The sequence below is a fragment of the Vulpes vulpes genome, chromosome 2, assembly GCF_048418805.1.
Source record: "Vulpes vulpes isolate BD-2025 chromosome 2, VulVul3, whole genome shotgun sequence".
NCBI classification, from domain to species: domain Eukaryota; kingdom Metazoa; phylum Chordata; class Mammalia; order Carnivora; family Canidae; genus Vulpes; species Vulpes vulpes.
The window spans coordinates 106,472,870-106,497,706 of NC_132781.1; the positions used below are offsets into that span (position 1 = coordinate 106,472,870).

Here is a 24,837-nt window from a genome sequence, read left to right on the forward strand (position 1 = left end):
GACGTCATTGACGTCTGACGTCTCACGTCCCATCCCGACGCGCGGGAGGGCGCGGGAGCCGCGAGGCGTAGAGGCGCCGGGAACCCGGGCGCTCCTCTGGGTTAGCGGCGGGCCTCCCTGATTCGCGCGCGCACCGGGCCTTCCCACGCTTTTTCGTTGCTCCACGTCAGCGCTGCTTGTATGTTGTGCAAAATCCGTGACGCAGAGCGGAGCCATGTGGTGCGGCGTAGTTTTACCTCCCCGGTCCTGGGCCTGGGCCTCAGCTACCTGAGCCCAGCTAACCATTGTTTTCCTTCCACGCTACGCCCTTAGATCAAAGGTTCTCAAAATGGGCTGCAAGCTGGGATCACGTGGAAAGCTTTTGCGTTGTGGTCCCGCTCCCTGAGATGCATTTCATTGGTAAGGGGCGTGACCTGAGCGTTGGAATTTTTTAGGAGCTCCCCCAGGTGATTGCAGCGTGCGGTCTCCATCGGTGCTGCTCGCGCTTGAATGGCTATGGGAATCATCTGGGGGATCTCGTTACAGCAAATGCAGATTCAAATTAGGTAGGTCTGGGCTGGGACCTGAGGTTCTGCCTGTCTTTTTTTTTTTTTTTTTTTTTTTTTTTAAGATTTATTTATTCATGAGAGAGAGAGAGGGAGAAGCAGGCTCCTTGCAGGGAGACTGACGCGGGACTGGATCACCAGGACCTGGGATGATGCCCTGAGCCGGAGGCAGACGCTCAACCACTGAGCCACCCAGGTGCCCAGGTTCCCCACCTGATGCTTCTGGGCGGCGTCGAGGGGAAGGGTGCGCACAGAACACTAAAGAAATCAGTGTGTTAGGTCTCATTATTAAATACTGTCTAGCCACTTAGGAAGACGTTTATGAGGCCTTTATTATCATGGAGGAAGTGTTTAATAGACCAAAACAACAAAAACGTAAAAGGTTTTTTTTTTTTTTCAAATTTCTTTTTTTTTAAAGATTTATTTATTTATTTATTTATTTATTAGAGACGCAGAGAGAGAGATAGAGAGAGGCGGAGAAGCAGGCTCCATGCAGGGACGTGGGACTCGATCCAGGGACTCCAGGATCACATCCCGGACTGCAGGCAGCGCTAAACCGCTGCGCTACCGGGGATGCCCTAAAAGGTTTCAACTACATAAAAATGTAGAGGAAAATAAATGTAAAATCTCCGGGGAGTGGTTTCCTTTTTGACTTCTCCTTTTTACATATTTAACCATGTTCTATAATGAACATCTTATTACCTTGATAGTAAGGAATTAAAGGTCCTATCCAACCCTGTCGTATGGAAGCCCCTTTGTGACCTGGTATTTCCTGTCTACTTGTCAAGCCTTACTGCTCATCCATCATTCTTTGTTTTTGAAAAATAAAGGATTCATCCATCATTCCCTCCTATTCTAGTTTGTGACTTCCTTGAATATTCCGCTCCGTGTCCCCAGGGACTTCTTCAGTTCTGCCCTTGCTGATAGAAAATGCCTACTTTCCCCCATCTTTGCTAGGATTACTAGAGATCTTTTTTTTTTTAATTTTTTTTTTTTTTAAGATTTTATATTTATTCGTGAGAGACAGAGACTCAGACACAGACAGAAGGAGAAGCAGGCTCCATGCAGGGAGCCGGACCAAGTCTCCAGTATCCTGCCCTGGGCTAAAGGCGGCGCTAAACCGCTGAGCCACCTGGGCTGCCCTAGAGATCCTTTAAGACTTAGATACAGCCTCACCAGCCTTCCCAAGTGTATTTTTTGCCTGTCCTCTATGTTCTTAGAACATCCCAGGAGCATCTCTCTTAATTCAATGTCTTTCTTGGTTTTTCTTCTACCTCACTTACCTCTACCTTACTGACCTCTCTTAACTCCCCTTTTGGGCTCCCTTTATTGAGCCTAAATGCTGGTGTTCCTCAGGGCTTGTCCCCAAGACATCTCTCTTAGGCTCCCTCCCTAAGTGACTGCCTCCATTCCCATGGGTTTATAGACTGTCTTTATACTTAAGGTTTTCAACTTTTTGTCTCCAGCCTTAATCTTTCCCCTGAATTCCAGATTTGTTTTTTTTTTTTTTAATTTTTATTTATTTATGATAGTCACACAGAGAGAGAGAGAGGCAGAGACATAGGCAGAGGGAGAAGCAGGCTCCATGCACTGGGAGCTCGATGTGGGATTCGATCCCAGGTCCCCAGGATCGCGCCCTGGGCCAAAGGCAGGCGCTAAACTGCTGCGCCACCCAGGGATCCCCTGAATTCCAGATTTGAATATTCATAGCACCTAGCTGACATATCCTCTTTGGTGTGCACAAACATCTCAAATCAAACACACTCCTAAGAGTGCCCTTGATTTTTGCCTCCAAGCCTGGTCCTTTCCACTGCCGTACCCCCAGACTTTCTCATCTTAATACACTGGCACCACCATCTACTCAGGGGCCCAAGAAGGAAATCTAGGTGTCCTCTTGATTTACTCTCCTCATTCTATAATTTCATTAGCAAGTTGTGTCAATGCTATGTCTAAAATACACCTTGATTCTCTCTCTTTTCTCCATTGCTGCTGCTATGACCTTAGTACAGGCCATTTCTCACCCTCAGTCCTGTAAAAGCCTACCTGGTTTCACTTCCACTATTGCTTCCCCTCCAATCCCTTTTCCATCCAACTGAAAAAGTGACCTTAAACATAAAGTGGGACATGTCCTTCTCCTGCTTTAAATACTTCCTGGAGTACCTACAATAACATTCAAATCTTTTTTAAAAGGTATGTGTTTGAGAGAGAGCAAGAGCAATGAGAGATCACAGAAAGAGAAAGAGAGAAGCAGACTCCCTGCTGATCGGGAGCCTGATGGGAGCTCCATCCCAGGACCCTGGATCATGACCTGAGCTGGAGGATGTTTAACCGACTCAGCCATGCAGGGGCCCCAAATCTAAACCTTTGGATAGTTGCTAGGCCTTAAGTGATTGGAACCCTGTCACTCTGACCTTACTTTGCCACTCTCCCCTTTGCTCACTGTTCTCTAGGATGTTTTCCATCCATTCAGAAATCTTTTATGGTACATCTCCTATGTGTCAGGCACTGTATGAGGTGCTAAAACAGTAAAGAAAAAGACTGTCTGCCTAGACCTTATATCCTAGTGGGAGGAGCAGATAATAAACAAATACCTTAAGGCAACTCTATAATTACTTCCTAATTGTAGGAAGTAATTGTAGGAAGAATTGTCTTCCTAGAAGACAAGCTCCTCTCCACCTGGCTACCTTTTTATTGTTTGGGTCTTAGCTGCTTCCATTTCTTCAGAGGCGTCTCCTGGTCACTCTAAGTAGGTACCTACCCTCTTCCATTCTCTCTTCTTTGCACCAAATGCACTTCCCAACATTTGTAGTCATCTTGTCTGTTTCTTTAGGTCTTGTTCAGTATCAGTAAAAATTTACAGAATGGATTAGACTCTTTTGTAAATTAGTTGTTTTTCATGTCCAACCCCACTAATTCCAGGAGACAGATGAGACCTGGTCTCTTCAACAGGCACCACTGTGTCTACTATCTAAAACTGCAACTCTCAAACTATGGGACAGGGACCCTGAGGCCCTTCAGGGGGCTCATAAGTTCAAAACTTTTCATAATAATACCAAGATGTTATCTGCCTTTTTTCCTCTCACAAGTATAGAGTGAGGTTTTTCAGAGAATATACAACTTGGATATTGCAACAGAGTTAATGAAGAAACAGAACAGAGCTATCTTCTCAAGGCAGACATTAAAGAGATTTGAAAAAGCATAAATGATACACTTACCCACTAAATCTTTTTTGAAAAGTTACTTTTCATAAAAATGTTACTTAACATCTAATTTTTAAATTTAAAAGTGAAGGATTTAAAAAAAAAATCTCTTGTTTTTAACACCTCTGGTAAATAACTATTACCATAAAGTCAATATAAATAAAAGCTCTTTAGGTTATCAATAACTTTTTTTTTTTTTAAGATTTTATTTACTTGAGAGAATATAAGGAGGGGGAGGCTCAGAGGGAGCAGACTCCCTGCTGAGCAGGGAGCCCAGTGCAGGGCTCAATCCCAGGACCCCGGAGACCGTGACTTGAGCTGAAGACAGACACTTAACCAATGGAGCCACCCAGGCACCCCTGTTCTCGATAATTGTTAAGAGTGTAAATGAGTCCTAAGACTAAAACTTTTGAGGATCTTGGTAAATCCTGGCTATAAATAGAAAGGGAAATCAAACTTGAGAGGAATATATCAATGCCTCAAGGGAAACAAAGAATTATGCCTCTACTCCCCAGTTTTTTTCATAAAAACCATTGCAAACATGATTTCTGGAGACCCATGGAATGTCTCCTCTTTCATGTGAATGTTCTTGAAAGGCAGGGAACAGTAGAATGGACAGTGTAAATTTAAATGAAATGTACATAAAGCGCTTAGAATAGTAAGCAAGAAAAACTTCACAAAAAAAGCATGAGTATTAGTTCAAATTTTCACATTTACTGTCAGTTCTTGAATAAATTGTTTAATTCCTCTGAATCTATTTCTATTTCTACATGTAGAAAACAAAAGAGGCTAGATTACACTCTATTGCAACTACTCAGGCAGAGTGAGGTCATAATTAAAAAATTATCTCGAGATAAAGAATTAAAGCAAACAAACTGGTATTGTTATAAATGTTGCATGGTCACTCAGTTATTCTAGAAATCTCGACATTTTCCCACAGTATTTGTTTTGTGCTGATACATTTCTTTTAATCTTTAAAAGATCTTATACATATAAAAGCTTTGTTTGTGATGCCAGATATGTTGTCATCCCAGGATTTTCACACTATTATATGTAGGCATTTATTTCTAGCTGCATATTTGGCTCTGTCCTTTAGACAGTATCAGATATGTAGATAGGCAAAATTATAGTTTGACGTACCATCTTGTTTTACTAGCAAAAGTGCTCATGTTTTTAAATATATGTGATGCTGCAAAGATAATTGGTAAGTGCATGAAAAGATTATCAAGATGTTCATCAAAAACGTCTTAACAGTTGTTACTCAACATGGTAGGGATGGGTTTTAGATTTTCCTTTGCAATTTTACTTCTTTTAACATTTAAAAAAAGATTTATTTACTACAGAGAGAATTTGCATGTGCATGCGTGAACAGAAGAGGAGCAGAGGAAGAGGAAGAAAGAGAATCTCAAGCAGACTCCTGCTGAGCTTGGAGCCTGACACTGGACCTCACAACTCTTGAGATTATGACCTGCGCTGAAATCAAGAGTCAGGAGCTTAACCTACTGAGCCACCCAGATGCCCCTTTCTTGTGAAATTTTAATTTTATAATAAAACATGTATCATTTTATAATTAGAAGAATGTTAAAGCTATTTTTATCTTGAAAAAGTAAAACACAAGAAAGAAAAGTTAGGTTAAGGCAAAACTTCCCCAAGAAAAATAACTTGTCATATGAGGATGCAAAAAAAATTGGATTACATTTTACTAGGCAACAGAGCACCTTCGGTGACAATTTCAAATTTGGTATGTCTGAGGAAAAAATCATGCAAAGCTGACTAATGAAGCCAGAAGTAGTGGTATTCCTTTCCTTCTTTATTGTTTCTAAAGAAATCATAAGATATGCAAAAGATGTACTTACTGGTGACCATTGTCCTGTAGAATAAAAAGATGATTTATTTTTTTCTTCCATGTAATGCACTTACTTGATAGACACTGACTGAACACCTATGTTCAGGTATTATTCTAGGGCCTGGGACATAATGGTGACTAAGAGTGTCTCTGTTCTCACAATACTTACTGCTCTAGTGGAGAAAGCAGTCAAATAAATAAATAATTAATGGACATGGAAGGAAAGAAAACTTTTGGATAAATCCTTATGATATTTTATTCTATAAGTTTCATTAATCTACTTTAGGGGTTGACAAACATTTTCTATAAAGAGCGAGACAGTAAGTATTTTAAAGTTTGTGGGCCACAGTCTCTGTTGCAACTACTCACTGCCATTACAGTGTGAAAACAGCCACAAACAATACATATACCATTGAGCCTGGCTATGTTCTAGTAAGATTTTATTCACAAAAATAGGAATGGTGAAGAACTGACACACTGGCTATAGTTGGCCAGGGCCTGATCTAGTTTAAAGAGGTATCAATAACTACAAAATAAAATCCTAAAGCACTTTCCAAAGCATAACGGAAAGGAGTTCAACTAGTTTGGATGCTGTTTTCCTATTTTTTGAAAACATTTAATTTACATTTATTTACTTGATTCCAAAGTTTTTATAACTTTGGAAAAGATCCTAAAAAATAGCTAAGTATTTAGCCTTAATCAAAAAGATATATCTTTGAGTCTGCTTCTTTGTGGAGTCAAAATCTTATCTGAATTCTTTTTGATTCTGTCAATAATTTGACACAGAATAATCAGGAAAAAATGTTTGGTTTCTGTATCTTTAGAAACAGAATATTACTGCAACCTAGCTCCAAAAAAATAAACTATAATGAATAAAGCACATCCACAAGGCCTGAACGAGATAAAAACAGCACTGTTTTTTAATTTTACCACTGGGTAAAGGTATTTCCTCTTCTCAAGTCTTCTGGGAACCAAGGAGAGAAATGAATGGAAAATCCTCTCTTGATAATAGAGTCTGATGTACACTGCTTACCTTCCAGCTCTTTTTTCAATATACACAGATTAGTTGTCTTGTTTTAGTTAGTGAATAAGCTTTTCATTAGTAATCCACTGAGTATCCCAGTGTACTAGTGACTGTTCTCTGATAAATGGAATGTGGCTAGCCCTCTCTTTAAAATAGAAAAAGATCTTTTAATTTCAAGAGATAAATATGTTAGAAAAATCACACTAAATCTGTAAAAAGGAAAGGTGAAAGTGGCACCCTATAATATTTCTGTCCACCAAAAGGCCACTGTTATGAGTTTGGTGGGCAGCCTTCTAGATTTTTGTTTCCTATGCTTGTTGCATACATATGTGTATACAACAGTTGGGTTATGAATTTACTTTTTTCTTTTAAGCAAAAATGGTATTTTACTTTGCACATGGCTCTCCAATTTCTTCATTTAATGTCAAAGATTTTCAAATTGTTTTTAGTTTATTGTCTAATAAGAATTAGTAAGACTTCTTCAAATTTGAAGTTATAGAAACAAAAATTTTTAAAAAAAGACACTGTTAAATTTCTTGTAAAATTTCCTTCCATCTAATCAAATAATTCTAAATAGCTTCATGATAGAAAAAGCTCCTTATGTCTCCCACTACTAAAGGACTTTATATTTCCCATCTTAAATGGAAAACAAAAAAAGGTTGCAACACTTACCAATATATTGTATTTTAATAGAAACATATACAATTCATTCAAAAGGTATTTTAATATAAACATCACTTGTAAACAAAACCAAATAATATTCTAAAATCTAAAAAATTTCTGGTTTCTTTAGAACATTAGGATGCCACTTCAATAGTGATGGCTTCACATTTTCCAGTCTCTTGATCTGTGCACGTCACATGTAAAGATCCATCCCTAAACAAACAAAAAATAACATTTTATAAGCTCATGTCAGAAGAGCAGAAAGTTCTAAAGAAATTATTTGAGGACTTTGAGTAAAGAGATAATTTTAATTTCTGAAAGAAGAGTATTAAGAAGAAACACAATATCAGTGTCTAAATGTCTAAAATTAATGTCATATGCTATAATTAGGTAGCTGTTCTTAAAAATCTCTTCCTAGGGGATCCCTGGGTGGCGCAGCGGTTTAGCGCCTGCCTTTGGCCCAGGGCGCGATCCTGGAGACCCGGGATCGAGTCCCACGTCGGGCTCCCGGTGCATGGAGCCTGCTTCTCCCTCTGCCTGTGTCTCTGCCTCTCTCTCTCTCTGTGACTATCATAAATAATAAATAAAAATTAAAAAAAAAAAATCTCTTCCTAGACCTGTGACACAGAAGTTGGTATTCCTTGAAAACCATGATACAATGATAAAGATCTCAAGTTTAAGACTTCATACACATTGAAGATGCAACCTGCCATTTTTATTATTATTGTTGTTGTTATTATTCGTGAGAGACACAGAGAGAAAGAGAGGCAGAGACACAGGCAGAGGGAGAAGCAGGCTCCATGTAGGGAGCCCGACGTGGGACTGATCCCAGGTCTCTAGGATCATGCCCTGGGCTGAAGGTGGTGCTAAACTGCTAAGCCACCGGGGCTGCCCCAACCTGCCATTTTTAAGCCCAGGCAGGCCAAGGCAAACCTACTCTAATGAATTTGACATTCTTGCTAAGTATGGTTATGGGATGAATTGTCCCCAGGGTTAATTTGGAAATGATTTACTTGCAAGACATAGTCTTATGCATGGCTGGTTGTTAGTGGCGTGGTTAATATCTGGATTTATCTAAGAATTTACTTCCTAGAGATCTTCTGTAGCAATATTGAAATAAACTTATCCTTTCATAGGACAAATAATATTAATTATTTAAACCTTAGAGAACTATATTTAAAATTGATAAAAATTATACTTCAAACTTCATGGACCAGTTTTTTAGGCTGACCACACCAAAATAAGAGTCCATAAAACAATTCAGAATGCAAATGACTTGAGATACAGTTTTCTTTGTAAGAGACAGCAATTTTGCACGGCAGAAAATATAATTTGTTGGTAAAATCTTTGTCAGCTTTAAAATATGATTTTCCTAGAATGGCAATGTGTGAAGAACCAACAAACTAAGAAAAAAAGGTCAAGCCTCACAGTGAATTTTCTCAACATCAGAAGTAGTTTAATTTTGTACCTTTTCATAGTAAGAACAGCTAATATATCGCGTAATCCATTTTCTTTTTTATCTAGATCCTGGAGTACAACCTGTTTGTGCAAAAATAATACAAAGATCATTTAGTACATCAAAGTATTATTATAAAGTCAAAATATTAATGCACCAGTTATTCCAATGGATCAAATCTTACTTATTACTGAAACAAACCTTATATTTTTTATTTTTTTTTAAATAAAATTTTTTAAATTTTTATTTATTTATGATAGTCACACACAGAGAGAGAGAGAGGCTGAGACACAGGCAGAGGGAGAAGCAGGCTCCATGCACCGGGAGCCCGACGTGGGATTCGATCCCGGGTCTCCAGGATCACGCCCTGGGCCAAAGGCAGGCGCCAAACCGCTGCGCCACCCAGGGATCCCTGAAACAAACCTTTTAAAATAGGGCAGTTTTCGGTTTTCCTACCATTTACCAAAATCAGAATAGGACTAAGCTTTCTTAAGTGGAAATGTCTCCTCTGGAAGGAGAGCATATAACTAATAGATTTGTTCCTCTTAAATGTGATGTCCTAGATTAAAATGATTGCTTCTGTATGAAGTATTCCGTGTCTCAGAAAATAAAGACTTCTTTGCTTTTTGGTTATTAAGTCAGTACCAGTAACATGTAAATTACATTTTGACATATACTTCCATATAAACTTTTAAAATTTCCAATATTTTAAATACACTTGGAAAACCAATTTATTCTTTTTTTTTTTTTTTTTAAGATTTTATTTATTTATTCATGAGAGACACAGGCAGAGGGAAAAGCAAGCTCCCTGCAGGGAGCCCAATGTGGGACTCAATCCCAGGACCCTGGGATCACAACCTGAGCCAAAGGCAGACGCTAAACCACTGAGCCACACAGGTCCCCCTAATAAACCAATTTAAAGAAACACGTGACAAATTCTTTTGTACAACTATGATTGCATTTGTATGTAAGAGATACTAATGAAGTTATCAAAAAATTCTTTAGCTTCCTAACGAAAGGTATACCAATAAACTAAGTTTGGAAGTGACTTTGCCAATAGCAAGTCTTATGTCCTTAGGCAAGCACTAAGTACCTTGATTTACTCTTTTGTAAAACAGAGAGGCTAGAACAGATGGGATTTTTAAACCAGTATCTTCCAAATTCAGTGTTAGGTGACTAACCATTCTCCTTCTGGCATCTGTAAGTTAGGATACGGTGACAGTAGCTGCAGAGTCTTAGAGTAGTATGTGAGGAAAAAAGGTAATGTACAAGAGAGAGAAGCTAAGGGGTTACTAAGACAGCCAACTGAGTTTAGAAATATAGTACACAGGAAAGGGCTTATATTCTAGTAATCTACAACAGAAACATCTGGAGGAGTTTTGAAGAAGCCCTAGATTTTAAGATGTCTGAGGTGGAGCCCAGATATGTTTTGTATGTGTGTTTTCATTATTCTTTTGTTGAAATTAGAAAATAGATATAAAGCTTAAAGTACTATACATTCTCTTTGGTTACCATATTTGTTTTATTTTCATTATAAAAGTATTTCATGCGCATGTCCTGTGCTGTTGATTAAAAATTCAGGACAAAGTGTTAAAAAGTAAAAAAAACAAAACAAAACAAAACAAAAAACCCCTCTTGATACCTTCAAATCTACCCACTGTTAAGTTTCCTAAATATAGTTCAAATACCTTTAGATATTTTCTGTATCTATGCATGGATATTTATATACACACACCTACCCAAACACCATTTCCCTCACCCACACTCGTGCTCTCAAACTTTTTATTTAGACACAAATGACATCAGACTATAAATATGGCTCTGCAGTCCTTGTATATGTGTTTTAGTGTAATTATATTTCTTGGCCATGTTTCTAAGCAAATAATGTGGCTCCACTTCATTCCTTTTAAAGGACGCAGAAGACTTGACAGTGTGAAATATGAATGTGGTATTTTGGAAAAGCAAAGGTATCCCGTATCAGAGGCAGTACGGTATAATGGCAAGAGGAAGGGGCCAGGAGCCAAACAAACTAAGGATAAATCTTAGCCCAATCAGGAAAATAACAAGGTATTTACTGCCATGAACCTGTTTCTCAATCATCTATGAAATGAACAAAGTTATTATCTCATGGCATTTTGAGATTATATATGTAAGTTGCCTGGTATAGCACCTGGCATATGGCAAACCAAAAAATGTCATTTTCCCCTGCCACTTACATTTTACCAAGGAGGGCTGAGAACACAAAGGCAAATAGAAAAAATACATATTGTATGTTGTTCTTATTTTCCTGTAACTCTTTCAGATTAAAATTGCTTCTTTCTTTTAAAAGAAGTAATCCATTCATAAAAATGTGTTAGATGTCTTATATACATTTTATATTGATATTAAACTGAGTCTAATGAAGAAGGAAAAGCTAAACAGTTTCACATGACTAATTCATTGTTCAAATTTGTCTTCACCTGTGCGAACTTGTCTTCCTCTTTTGCAGAGTTTTTCCCCTCAGACTCATAGAGTTCAAGGCATACTGAAGATATACTTCCTGGGGCTTGTAATGTGTGTTGTCTTCGAGCTGGCAAAGGAGTCCCCGATGGGAAGAGTACTGTGAAACTATTGGCTCCTGATTCATCGACTCCCTAATAAACAGAAAAATAATATGTATATCCTTTGATATTTATCATTACAATAGTAAAGTCACTCCTATTATAAATATAATACTTATTCCTTGTTGATAATTTGGAAACTACAGATCGGCAAAGAGAAGAAAATAGAAATGATTCTTAATCTCAACCTACTTTATTTAAAAATAAATTGAAACAGGTTCTGGATTTGAAGCTTATGATTAAAAATATAAGAAATTAACATGTTAGGGGCATCTGGATGGCTCAGTCAGTTAAGCATCTATCTGCCTTCAGCTTAGGTCATGATCTTGGGGTCCTTGGATGGAGCCCCACATGGGGTTCACTGCTCAGCGGGGAGTCTGTTTCTCTTTCTTCCTCTTCTCCACCTGCTCTTGTTTTTCCTCTCTCTCTCAAATAAATAAAATCTTAAAAAAAAAAACACCACCTGAAAGAACATGAGAAACTCATTAAATGTAAAATTATAAATCTAAATTTAAACTTTTTAACAATATATAAAGTTCCACTTAAAACCATGATATGTATAAAAACTTATGGCAATAAGTTGATACTACTTTTATGGAAAAGTAAAGTAAAGTTAAACATACCTTAACTAAAATATCTTTGGCTGAACACTCTATCTTAAGGGAGTCTTCCACTAAAAGGTTTTCTTTCCCAATAAGAATCCCTGCTTCTATAGCTGCACCAATAGGGATGACCTCATCAGGAGGGATAGAATTCAGAAGTTCAACAGATGGGAAAAGATCTTTAATCAGTTGCTGTAGCCTTGGAATTCGAGAAGAGCCTCCACAAAGGACAACCTGGAAAATAAAAATAATTTTCAGTTTTTTACTTTTAAACAATAGCTATTTCTCAAAATTGTGTGTTTAAGTTCAGCCATCTTTTTTTTTCTTTTAAAGATTTTATTTATTTATTCATGAGAGACACAAGAAGAGAGGCAGAGACACAGGCAGAGGGAGAAGCAGGCTCCATGCAGGGAGCCTGACGCGGAACTCGATCCCGGGTCTCCAGGATCACACCCTGGGCTGAAGGCAGCACTAAACCATTGAGCCACCTGGGCTGCCCAGGTTCAGCCATCTTTACTACATGTAATAGTAAAATATAAGAAGCCCTATTTTAACATTATTTTATGTTGTACTTACCACATGTATAAATATATATCTAACACATTTAAATATTTAATATATTCTTTACTCATAAAAGCAAAATTTAAAATGAGATCTCACAAAGGTTTGAGAAGCAACCAGGAGCCTCGGCTGGGCTGACTGACAAAGTTCATTTGCTATGTGTTAAGACTAGAACGTGGCAGTTACATGTAATGCACAGAAACCAACACGGATAGTCAATACATGTATTCCAAATGAAATAACAAAATAAATCTTCAAAAAATAATCTTAATGAAACAAAGATAAGAGATTTTCCCAATACAGTTCCAAGTAATAGTAATAAAGCTGCTCACTGAAGTCAGGAGAGTAATGACACCCAAAGCAATGACAACGAAACTAAAAATAAGTAACTTCAAACTAAAAAGCTTCTGAACAACAAAGGAAACCAACAACAAAATGAAAAGACAACCTATAAAAATGGGAAAAATATTTGCAAACCACATATCTGAAAAGGGGATAATATGCAAAATATAAAAGGAAGTCAAACTCAAAAGCAAAAAACCAAACCACCCAATTAAAAAATGGGTAAAGGATTTGAACATTTTTCTGAAGATATACAGGTGGCTAACAGACACATGAAAAGATGGTTAACATCACTAATCATAAGGCAAATACAAATCAAAACCACAATGACACAATGAGATATCACCTCACAATTGTTAGGGTGGTTCTCATCAAAAACACGAGAGATAACATGTATTGGCAAAAATACAGACAAAAGGGAACCCTTGTACACTGTTGGGAATGTAAAATGATACAGCCGCTATGGAAAGCAGTATGGAAATTCCTCAAGAAACTAAAAACAGAATTATCGTATGACCCAGCAATCCCACTTCTGAGTATATATTGAAAGGAAATGAAGTCACTATCTCAGAAGTATTTTTACTCTTATGTTCATTACAGCATTATTCACAATTGCTAATATATGGAAGTATCCTAAGTGTCTGTTGATGGGTAAATGGATAAAGATGTGGCATATATACAAACATAGTGAGGTATTCAGTTTTTAAAAAGGAAGAGACTCTGTCATTTGCAACAATATGAATGAATCTGAAGGCATTATGAGAGGTCAAATAAACTACACAGGGAAAGACAAATACTGTGTGGTGTTGCTTATATGTGCAATCTAAAAAAAGAAAAAAAATGTCAAGCTCATAGAAACAGATGATGGAAAAGTGGTTGGAGCTAAGTGGTGGGGGAAATAGGAAGAGGCTGGTAAAGGGTACAAAATTTCAGGTGTAAGTAAGGTCTGAGAATCTGATGTATAACATGGTGATTATGGTTGATAACATAGTACCCTGTGACTGAGGTTTATTAAGAAAGCAAACTTATGTGTTTTCACCCCTGACCTAAAAAAAGTAAAAATATGAGGTGACTAATGTGCTAATGGACACTGTGGTGGGAATCCTATCACAATGTATACATATTATCAAATCTCACCTATATGCTATAAATAGCTTACAATTATTTGTCAATTACACCTCATTAAAGCTGAATAAAATTGCTCCTTTATAAAGACCTTAATTTCCTCAGTTATTCATACACTTAACACTTACATCTCCATAGGCACACAGGATATTAAATAGCCTAAGAAGGGAAATCATCAATAATTACTTCTTGGGAGGAGGGGCAAGACGGCTGAAGAGTAGGTCCCCAAATCACCTGTCCTAAATTACCTAGATAACCTTCAAATCATCCTGAAAATCTACGAATTCGGCCTGAGATTTAAAGAGAGAACAGCTGGAATGCTACAGTGAGAAGAGTTCCCGCTTCTATCAAGGTAGGAAGACGGGGGGGGGGGGGGGGGGGGGGGGGGGGGGAGAATTAAAGAAACAAAAGGCCTCCAAGGGGGAGGGGGTCCCGAGGAGCCGGGCTGAGGCCGGGGCGAGTGTCCCCAGGGCAGGAGAGCCCCGTCCCGGAGGAGCAGGAGCTGCACCAACCTTCCCAGTTGGAAAGGGGCTCGCAGGGAGTTAGAGCAGGACCCAGGAGGGCAGGGATGCCCTCGGGCTCTCTGGGACACTAACAGACACCTGCGCGCCCAGGAGAGTGCGCCATACCCCACGGCCGAGCTCCCTAAAAGACTGCAGCACACGGCAGGACCCGGAGGAGCAGATCGGAGGAGCTCGGGCAGCGGCTCTGCGTGGAGGGGGCTGCGCGGCCGGGAGCGCGAACCCAACAGCTCAGGCTCCGGAGCACAGGGCGCCGGGACACAGCCCAGGATCCGGCCTCCCCCCGGGACAGGCAGAGGCCGGGAGGGCCCAGGACCTCAAGGACGCTCCTGCCCCGAGCTGAGCAGATCAGCGGCCCCGCCCCCGGAGCCTCCAGGCCCTGCTGACGGAGAGCCCCAGAGTTACTGCAGGGGCTGAATCCGGGCTGCAGAGCTGGCCCCCCAACTGCGGTTGTTCCTCCTGGGGCCTCACGGGGTGAACAACCCCCACTGAGCCCTGCACCAGGCAGGGGGCAGAGCAGGTCCCCCAAGTGCTAACACCTGAAAATCAGCACAACAGGCCCCTCCCCCAGAAGACCAGCTAGACTGACCAGTTCCAGGGGAAGTCAAGGTACTTAAAAGTATACAGAATCAGAAGATACTCCCCGTGGTTTTTTTTTTTTTTTTTTTTTTTTTTTGCTTTTTGATTTCTGTTTGCTTCCACCATGCTTTTTTTCCTTTCTTTTTTTTTCTTTTTCTTTTTTCTTTTTCTCTTTTCTTTCCTTCTTCCTCTCCTCTCTTTTTCTCCTTTTCCCAATACAACTTGTTTTTGGCCACTCTGCACTGAGCAAAATGACTAGAAGGAAAACCTCACCTCAAAAGAAAGAATCAGAAACAGTCCTCTCTCCCAAAGAGTTACAAAATCTGGATTACAATTCACTGTCAGAAAGCCAATTCAGAAGCACTATTATACAGTTACTGCTGGCTCTAGAAAAAAGCATAAAGGACTCAAGAGACTTCATGACTGCAGAATTTAGATCCAATCAGGCAGAAATCAAAAATCAATTGAATGAGATCCAATCCAAACTAGAAGTCCTAACGACAAGGGTTAGCGAGGTGGAAGAACGAGTGAGTGACATAGAAGACAAGTTGATAGCAAAGTGGGAAACTGAGGAAAAAAGAGACAATTAAAAGACCATGAGGATAGATTAAGGGAAATAAACGACAGCCTGAGGAAGAAAAACCTACGTTTAATAGGGGTTCCCGAGGGCGCCGAAAGGGACAGAGGGCCAGAATATGTATTTGAACAAATCCTAGCTGAAAACTTTCCTAATCTGGGAAGGGAAACAGGCATTCAGATCCAGGAAATAGAGAGATCCCCCCCTAAAATCAATAAAAACCGGTCAACACCTCGACATTTAATTGTGAAGCTTGCAAATTCCAAAGATAAAGACAAGATCCTTAAAGCAGCAAGAGACAAAAATCCCTGACTTTTATGGGGAGGAGTATTAGGGTAACAGCAGACCTCTCCACAGAGACCTGGCAGGCCAGAAAGGGCTGGCAGGATATATTCAGGGTCCTAAATGAGAAGAACATGCAACCAAGAATACTTTATCCAGCAAGGCTCTCATTCAAAATGGAAGGAGAGATAAAGAGCTTCCAAGACAGGCAGGAACTGAAAGAATATGTGACCTCCAAACCAGCTCTGCAAGAAATTTTAAGGGGGACTCTTAAAATTCCCCTTTAAGAGGAAGTTCAGTGGAACAATCCACAAAAACAAGGACTGAATAGATATCATGATGACACTAAACTCATATCTGTCGATAGTAACTCTGAACGTGAACGGGCTTAATGACCCCATCAAAAGGCGCAGGGTTTCAGACTGGATAAAAAAGCAGGACCCATCTATTTGCTGTCTACAAGAGACTCATTTTAGACAGAAGGACACCTACAGCCTGAAAATAAAAGGTTGGAGAACCATTTACCATTCAAATGGTCCTCAAAAGAAAGCAGGGGTAGCCATCCTCATATCAGATAAACTAAAATTTATCCCGAAGACTGTAGTCTTCGGGATAGAGAGATGAAGAGGGACACTATATCATACTCAAAGGATCTATCCAACAAGAGGACTTAACAATCCTCAATATATATGCCCCGAATCTGGGAGCTCCCAAATATTTAAATCAATTAATAACCTAAGTGAAAAAATACTTAGATGATAATACACTTATACTTGGTGACTTCAATGTAGCTCTTTCTGTACTCGATAGGTCTTCTAAGCACATCTCCAAAGAAACGAGAGCTTTATTTTTTTTTAATTTAATTTTTAAAATTTATTTATGATAGTCACACACAGAGAGAGAGAGAGGCAGAGACACAGGGCAGAGGGAGAAGCAGGCTCCATGCACCGGGAGCCTGACATGGGATTCGATCCCGGGACTCCAGGATTGCGCCCTGAGCCAAAGGCAGGCGCTAAACCGCTGCGCCACCCAGGGATCCCGAAACGAGAGCTTTAAATGATACACTGGACCAGATGGATTTCACAGATATCTACAGAACTTTACATCCAAACTCAACTGAATACACATTCTTCTCAAGTGCACATGGAACTTTCTCCAGAATAGACCACATACTGGGTCACAAATCGGGTCTGAACTGATACCAAAAGATTGGGATCGTCCCCTGCATATTCTCAGACCATAATGCCTTGAAATTAGAACTAAATCACAACAAGAAGTTTGGAAGAACCTCAAACGCAAGGAGGTTAAGGACCATCCTGCTAAAAGATGAAAGGGTCAACCAGGAAATTAAGGAAGAATTAAAATGATTCATGGAAACTAATGAGAATGAAGATACAACCATTCAAAATCTTTGGGATGCAGCAAAAGCAGTCCTGAGGGGGAAATACATCGCAATACAAGCATCAATTCAAAACCTGGAAAGAACTCAAATACAAAAGCTAACCTTACACATAAAGGAGCTAGGGAAAAAACAGCAGATAGATCCTACACCCAGCAGAAGAAGAGAGTTAATTAAGATTCGAGCAGAACTCAACGAAATCGAGACCAGAAGAACTGTGGAACAGATTAACAAAACCAGGAGTTGTTTCTTTGAAAGAATTAATAAGACAGATAAACCATTAGCCAGCCTTATTAAAAAGAAGTGAGAGAAGACTCAAATTAATAAAATCATGAATGAGAAAGGAGAGATGAGATCACTACGAACACCAAGGAAATACAAACGATTTAAAAAACATATTATGAACAGCTATACGCCAATTAATTAGGCAACCTAGAAGAAATGGGTGCATTCCTGGAAAGCCACAAACTACCAAAACTGGAGCAGGAAGAAATAGAAAACCTGAACAGGCCAATAACCAGGGAGGAAATTGAAGCAGTCATCAAAAACCTCCCAAGGCACAAGAGTCCAGGGCCAGATGGCTTCCCAGGGGAATTCTATCAAACGTTTAAAGAAGAAATCATACCTATTCTACTAAAGCTGTTTGGAAAGATAGAAAGAGATGGAGTACTTCCAAATTCGTTCTATGAGGCCAGCATCACCTTAATTCCGAAACCAGACAAAGACCCCACCAAAAAGGAGAATTACAGACCAATATCCCCGATGATTATGGATGCAAAAATTTTCAACAAGATACTAGCCAATAGGATCCAACAACACATTAAGAAAATCATTCACCATGACCAAGTAGGATTTATCCCCAGGACACAAGGCTGGTTCAACACTCATAAAACAATCAATGTGATTCATCAAATCAGCAAGAGAAAAACCAAGAACCCTATGATCCTCTCATTAGATGCAGAGAAAGCATTTGACAAAATACAGCATGCATTCCTGATCAAAACTCTTCAGAGTGTAGGGATAGAGGGAACATTCCTCGACATCTTAAAAGCCATCTATGAAAAGCCCACAGCAAATATCATTCTCAATGGGGAAGCACTGGGAGCCTTTCCCCTAAGATCAGGAACAAGACAGGGATGTCCACTCTCACCACTGCTGTTCAACATAGTACTAGAAGTCCTCACCTCAGCAATCAGACAGCAAAAAGACATTAGAGGCATTCAAATTGGCAAAGAAGAAGTCAAACTCTCCCTCTTCGCCGATGACATGATACTCTACATAGAAAACCCAAAAGACTCCACCCCAAGATTGCTAGAACTCATACAGCAATTTGGCAGTGTGGCAGGATACAAAATCATTGCCCATAAATCAATGGCATTATATACACTAACAATGAGACTGAAGAAAGAGAAATTAAGGAATCAATCCCATTTACAACTGCACCCAAAAGCTTAAGATACCTAGGAATAAACCTAACCAAAGAGGTAAAGGATCTATACCCTAAAAACTATAGAACACTTCTGAAAGAAATTGAGGAAGACACAAAGAGATGGAAAAATATTCCATGCTCATGGATTGGCAGAATTAATATTGTAAAAATGTCAATGTTACCCAGGGCAATTTACACGTTTAATGCAATCCCTATCAAAATACCATGGACTTTCTTCAGAGAGAACAAATTATTTTAAGATTTGTGTAGAATCAGAAAAGACCCCGAATAGCCAGGGGAATTTTAAAAAAGAAAACCATAGCTGGGGGCATCACAATGCCAGATTTCAGGTTGTACTACAAAGCTGTGGTCATCAAGACAGTGTGGTACTGACACAAAAACAGACACATAGATCAATGGAACAGAATAGAGAACCCAGAAGTAGACCCCGAACTTTATGGTCAACTAATATTCGATAAAGGAGGAAAGACTATCCACTGGAAGAAAGACAGTCTCTTCAATAGATGGTGCTGGGAAAATTGGACATCCACAGGCAGAAGAATGAAACTAGACCACTCTCTTACACCATACACAAAGATAAACTCAAAATGGATGAAAGATCTAAATGTGAGACAAGATTCCATCAAAATCCTAGAGGAGAACACAGGCAACACCCTTTTTGAACTCAGCCACAGTAACTTCTTGCAAGATACATCCACAAAGGCAAAAGAAACAAAAGCAAAAATGAACTATTGGGACTTCATCAAGATAAGAAGCTTTTGCATAGCAAAAGATACAGTCAACAAAACTAAAAGACAACCTACAGAATGGGAGAAGATATTTGCAAATGATGTATGAGATAAAGGGCTAGTTTCCAAGATCTATAAAGAACTTATTAAACTCAACACCAAAGAAACAAACAATCCAATCATGAAATGGGCAAAAGACATGAACAGAAATCTCACAGAGGAAGACATGGACATGGCCAACAAGCACATGAGAAAATGCTCTGCATCACTTGCCATCAGGGAAATACAAATCAAAACCACAATGAGATACCACCTCACACCAGTGAGAATGGGGAAAATTAACAAGGCAGGAAACAACAAATGTTGGAGAGGATGCGGAGAAAAGGGAACCCTCTTACACTGTTGGTGGGAATGTGAACTGGTGCAGCCACTCTGGAAAACTGTGTGGAGGTTCCTCAAAGAGTTAAAAATAGACCTGCCCTACGACCCAGCAATTGCACTGTTGGGGATTTACCCCAAAGATTCAGATGCAATGAAACGTCGGGACACCTGCACCCCGATGTTTCTAGCAGCAATGTCCACAATAGCCAACCTGTGGAAGGAGCCTCGGTGTCCATTGAAAGATGAATGGATAAAGATGTGGTCTATGTATACAATGGAATATTCCTCAGCCCTTAGAAACGACAAATACCCACCATTTGCTTCAACGTGGATGGAACTGGAGGGCATTATGCTGAGTGAAGTAAGTCAATCGGAGAAGGACAAACATTGTATGTTCTCATTCATTTGGGGAATATAAATAATAGTGAAAGGGAATATAAGGGAAGGGAGAAGAAATGTGTGGGAAATATCAGAAAGGGAGACAGAACATAAAGACTCCTAACTCTGGGAAGCGAACTGGGGGTGATGGAAGGGGAGGATGGCGGGGGGTGGGGGTGAATGGGTGACGGTCACTGAGGGGGGGCACTTGACGGTCTGAGCACTGGGTGTTATTCTGTATCTTGGTAAATTGAACACCAATAAAAAATAAAGTTATTAAAAAACAACAATAATTACTTCTTATTTTTCAGTCTTTTTATGGATGTTCTCAAAGCTCAATGTGTCAGAGGAAAGGATCAACTGATGAAAACTAGGCCTCTTTAACATTAGGTGTGAAATGAGGAGTAATACCATACTGATCTTCAGGGGAGGGCATGAGGAATATCAGTTGAGTGAAACAAAGAAAAAAAGAAAAGCCTTGTAGTTGAGCAAAGTTCCCTAAGACCTCCTTAAAAAGTCTGTTTTGGAGGTAAGAAAAATAAGTCTTTTCTAAAATTTTATGATCCCAGGCAAATACCATGAGAATAAAAATGTAGAATATGTATGCTCTTTCGAATTTCTCACATTCATCATCAAAAAGCTTTATTAAGAAGCAATTCGGGGTCCTGTGTCAGGCTCCCTGCAAGGAGCCTGCTTCTCCCTCTGCCTGTGTCTCTGCCCCGCCCTCTCTGTTTCTCATGAATAAATAAATAAATAAAATCTTGAAGAAAAAAAAAAAAAGGAATCAATTTGGGGATACCTGAGTGGCTCAGCGGTTTGGCGCCTGCCTTTGGCCCAGGGAGTGCTCCTGGAATCCCGGGATCAAGTCCCAAGTCCCTGCATGGAGCCTGCTTCTCCCTCTGCCTGTGTCTCTGCCTCTTTCTCTCTCTCTCTGTCTCTCATGAAGAAGTAAATAAATAATCTTTAAAGAAAAGAAGCAATTAGTTGATGCTATGCAAAAAAACAAACTAGAAAATCTTAGCTTTAGGAATTTTCATTGAAAAAGTAAAAAATATTAAGAATGTGTTACCATTAATGCTGACAGTAACCAGCAAATTCTAATTTAAATAACTTGTTTAAACATCTAGTTTGTAGCATGAGATTTCTTTTGCGACTTAAATTTTATTTTTTAAAGATTTTACTTATTTATTCATGAGAGACTGAGAAAGGCAGAGACATAGGCAGATGGAGAAGCAGGCTCCCTGTGGAGATCCCAGGATTCTGGGATCATGACCTGAGTCAAATGCAAATGCTCAACCACTGAGTCACCTAGGTGCTCCTGAGACTTAAATTTTAATAGAATATACATATTTTGAACATTAATAACTTCTCTTACTAAAGGCTTTTCAAATATAACTCTCACAGTAATTTCATAAGACTCTTAAAAAATCAAAGCTATCAAAAAAATCAAACCATCTTAATTACTTGGGTATTAAAAACATGAATCTTGGGATGCCTGGGTGGCTCAGCAGTTGAGGGTCTGTTTGCCTTCGGCTCACGGCGTGATCCCGGAGTCCCAGGATGAAGTCCCACATTAGTCTTCCTGCATGGAGCTTGCTTTTCCCTCTACCTGTGTTTCTGCCTCTCTCTCTTCTCTCTCTCTTTCTGTGTCTCTCATGAATAAATAAAATCTTAAAAAAAAAAAAAAAAAACCATGAATCTAAACAACAACAACAAAAAAAGTCAGATTATCCTAAAAATAAAGAAAATAAAATCTGTCAAACTTGTGGAATAGGGGATCCCTGGGTGGCACAGTGGTTTGGCGCCTGCCTTTGGCCCAGGGCGCGATCCTGGAGACCCGGGATCGAATCCCACGTCGGGCTCCCGGTGCACGGAGCCTGTTTCTCCCTCTGAGTATGTCTCTGCCCCTCTCTCTCTCTCTGTGACTATCATAAATTAAAAATAAATAAATAAATAAATTTATAAAAAAAAAAAACAACAAAAAAAACTTGTGGAATAAAACCAAAATTATTAAGAAGTGAGATTGTAGGGCAGCCCCGGTGGCGCAGCGGTTTAGCACCGCCTGCAGCCCAGGGCATGATCCTGGAGTCCTGGGATCGAGTCCCATGTCAGGCTGTCTACATGGAGCCTGCCTCTCCCTCTGTGTGTGTCTCTGCCTTTCTCTCTCTCTCTGAATAAAATCTTAAAAAAAAAAAAAAATTAAAAAAAAATAAAAATGTTCTATTACTTAAAAAAAAAGAAGTGAGATTGTAGTTAAATTTTTTATTAGGGGAAAAAACAACGGAAGGAATAAACTGACATTCAGTGTAAGAATAATGAAAGTGTCTGGAAAGACTGAAAGAAATAAAGAAAAAATCAGACATAAACCAACCTAGAAAAGAAAAAAAACATGACCTAAAGGTTTTTTGGAGGTAGTAGTGGCAGGAGTTGGAGAAAAAATAAATATGTCAAAACTAGGAAAGCAAAAAACAGAAAAACTCAAGGAAAAAATAGAGAAATTGTCCAGATTTCAAAGATTTCTTTGTACTTTAAAATCTTGGTATCAAAAGATACACAAAAATTAAAAATTATGATTATACAAAGTCAAATGTTAAAAATTTAAGAAATCATCCTGAAATAGGTCTACAAAATTCTTCAATTCAAAATTAAAGCAGTAAAGAGAATTGATGAAAGTTTCTTTGGAATGTGTGAGGAACAGAGAATATCTATGAAATACTTCAGAAGATGAAAAGATATAAAATTCATCTTATGAGCATCTGATAACCCAAGAACAAAACCATAAAAACAAATACCAATAAAACAAAACTCTCTGAAATGGAGGGTGCAGTGTAGCAACTTGCACATTTTATCATACAAGATGTTTTACCTCTTTACAGAGTATTTTTAAAAGTTCTGAATTAGTTACTAATATTTAAGCAGAATTAAAAAAAAAGAAAAAAATCAAAACACTACTTGTAAAAATATCTCCAGCAGGGCTCACAAAATATCAGTAATATTAGTTACCTCCAGGGAGGGAAAGAGACTGAGTGGTTGGGGAGACGGAGGGAGGCCTTTGCACTTTGAATTGTGCAAATATAAAACCAATTCAAAATAAACAGTAAAATTTATTTAAAATCCCTATTTCAGAGTCTCTCAGAAAGTCAAAGGCTTTAGTAGCACTAGCCTGCATCCCTGAAGGCCAGTAATCAGTAGGTGGCCAGGAACTTTTGGACTAGGACAGGTCTGTCTTACGTAGCAGGCCAACCACTACCTCCTGTGGCCCTCACACCAGCTTAGTGGTCACTTGCCATTTATAATCACATTTTTGCTCTTGTGTCTGTGACAATAAAGAGTTTAGTATATATGTGCTGCCAAAGCGAGCACTGTGACAATAAAGAGTTTAATGTGAAACTCCTCAAACTCTTTAAACCCATCTCTTAATCCAGTAGGAAAAGAGAGACCAAGAGGATTGTTGTGTGTTTGAAGAAAAATGGTGGGGAATATATTTCTTTTTTGAAGAATGGTATGGTACATTCAACCCGCTGTCCTACCTGGCTGCTACGCAGCTTAACTGTGGTGGAGTACTTAAAGATATTCATATAGTTTATGTGCAGAAAGAAATCGATCTTTTTTCCATATCATCTGTGGGGAAAATCTTAGCCCTGGTGCATCAGGTATGAGGGACCAAACGTTATCTTTCTGACTGACATTACATTCTGCATAAAACTACCAATACTTCTGTCCCTGTAAAAGATATGATTTCCTCACTCCTAGAGAAATGAAATGAAGACTGTGGAAACCTACTTGGCAAGGGATCTGCATACTTTCTTATGTTGAACTTAGCTTACAGATATGAAAGTGACAACCTAAAATCATATTCCCACATTACGTGGTTAAAGATTCATTTTAGAATCCTACATGTATCTTATGTTAAATATATATTTTAAAAACCACTGTACAAACATTCTGTCCTTGTTTAGAGAAACCTATTATTTTAAGATTTAGAGAGAGAGAGAGAGAGAGACAGAGCACGCACAAGTGGGGGGTGGGGCAAAGAGAGATGGACAGAGATAAACAGCCTCCATGATGAGCATGGAGGCAACACAGGGCTTACTCCCAGGACCTTGAGGTCATGATCTGAGCCCAAGTCGGACACTTAATGGACTGAGCCACCCAGGTATCCCGAAAGAAATCTATTTTGTGAACAGGTATTTCTTATGATTAAAATGAAAAAAATGAAATATTACTTCTAGTTAAAGGATTTAAGGCTGAATTTTATACCAAACATAACAAAAATGTAAGATCTGACACTGACATTGTGAAACAGAAGCAAAAGGGTGTCAGGTTCCAAATCTAGAGAAATTAGTTGTGAAAGAACATTAATTATTAAATATTTCTATTTGTCAATCTATTTTTTTTTCAAGGTGGAATTTAAAATGTTACCTCTACTACAGGATATTTGTATTTTTATACTGAGTTCAGATTGATATTTTCTGGCAGTTGTGTTTTCCTATACCTGACAACTTTACTCATGTTCATGACTGGCCCCTATAACTCCTGGAGCATGTAACCTCTCCCACACAGTGCTTAAGGCTATGA

The 24,837-nt window shown here is 39.0% G+C and overlaps 2 protein-coding genes across 2 annotated transcripts in view; both read right to left on the reverse strand.

Annotated features, from left to right (window-relative positions):
• Positions 1 to 7,283: 7,283 nt before the first annotated feature.
• The window catches only part of MSANTD7 (Myb/SANT DNA binding domain containing 7), a 43,309-nt gene continuing 25,755 nt past the window's right edge, over positions 7,284 to 24,837 (reverse strand). The window contains exons 12-15 of the mRNA XM_072749465.1: positions 11,958 to 12,170; positions 11,194 to 11,367; positions 8,747 to 8,817; positions 7,284 to 7,491 (exon numbers count right to left, since the gene is read on the reverse strand). The gene's annotated coding sequence lies outside the window, so the exon portion shown is untranslated. The remainder of the gene's footprint in view (positions 7,492 to 8,746; positions 8,818 to 11,193; positions 11,368 to 11,957; positions 12,171 to 24,837) is intronic.
• Positions 7,284 to 24,837, reverse strand: part of HSPA14 (heat shock protein family A (Hsp70) member 14) — a 43,183-nt gene continuing 25,629 nt past the window's right edge. The window contains exons 11-14 of the mRNA XM_026016299.2: positions 11,958 to 12,170; positions 11,194 to 11,367; positions 8,747 to 8,817; positions 7,284 to 7,491 (exon numbers count right to left, since the gene is read on the reverse strand). Coding sequence (XP_025872084.1) covers positions 7,413 to 7,491; positions 8,747 to 8,817; positions 11,194 to 11,367; positions 11,958 to 12,170 — 537 coding nt within the window. The 3' untranslated portion in view covers positions 7,284 to 7,412. The remainder of the gene's footprint in view (positions 7,492 to 8,746; positions 8,818 to 11,193; positions 11,368 to 11,957; positions 12,171 to 24,837) is intronic.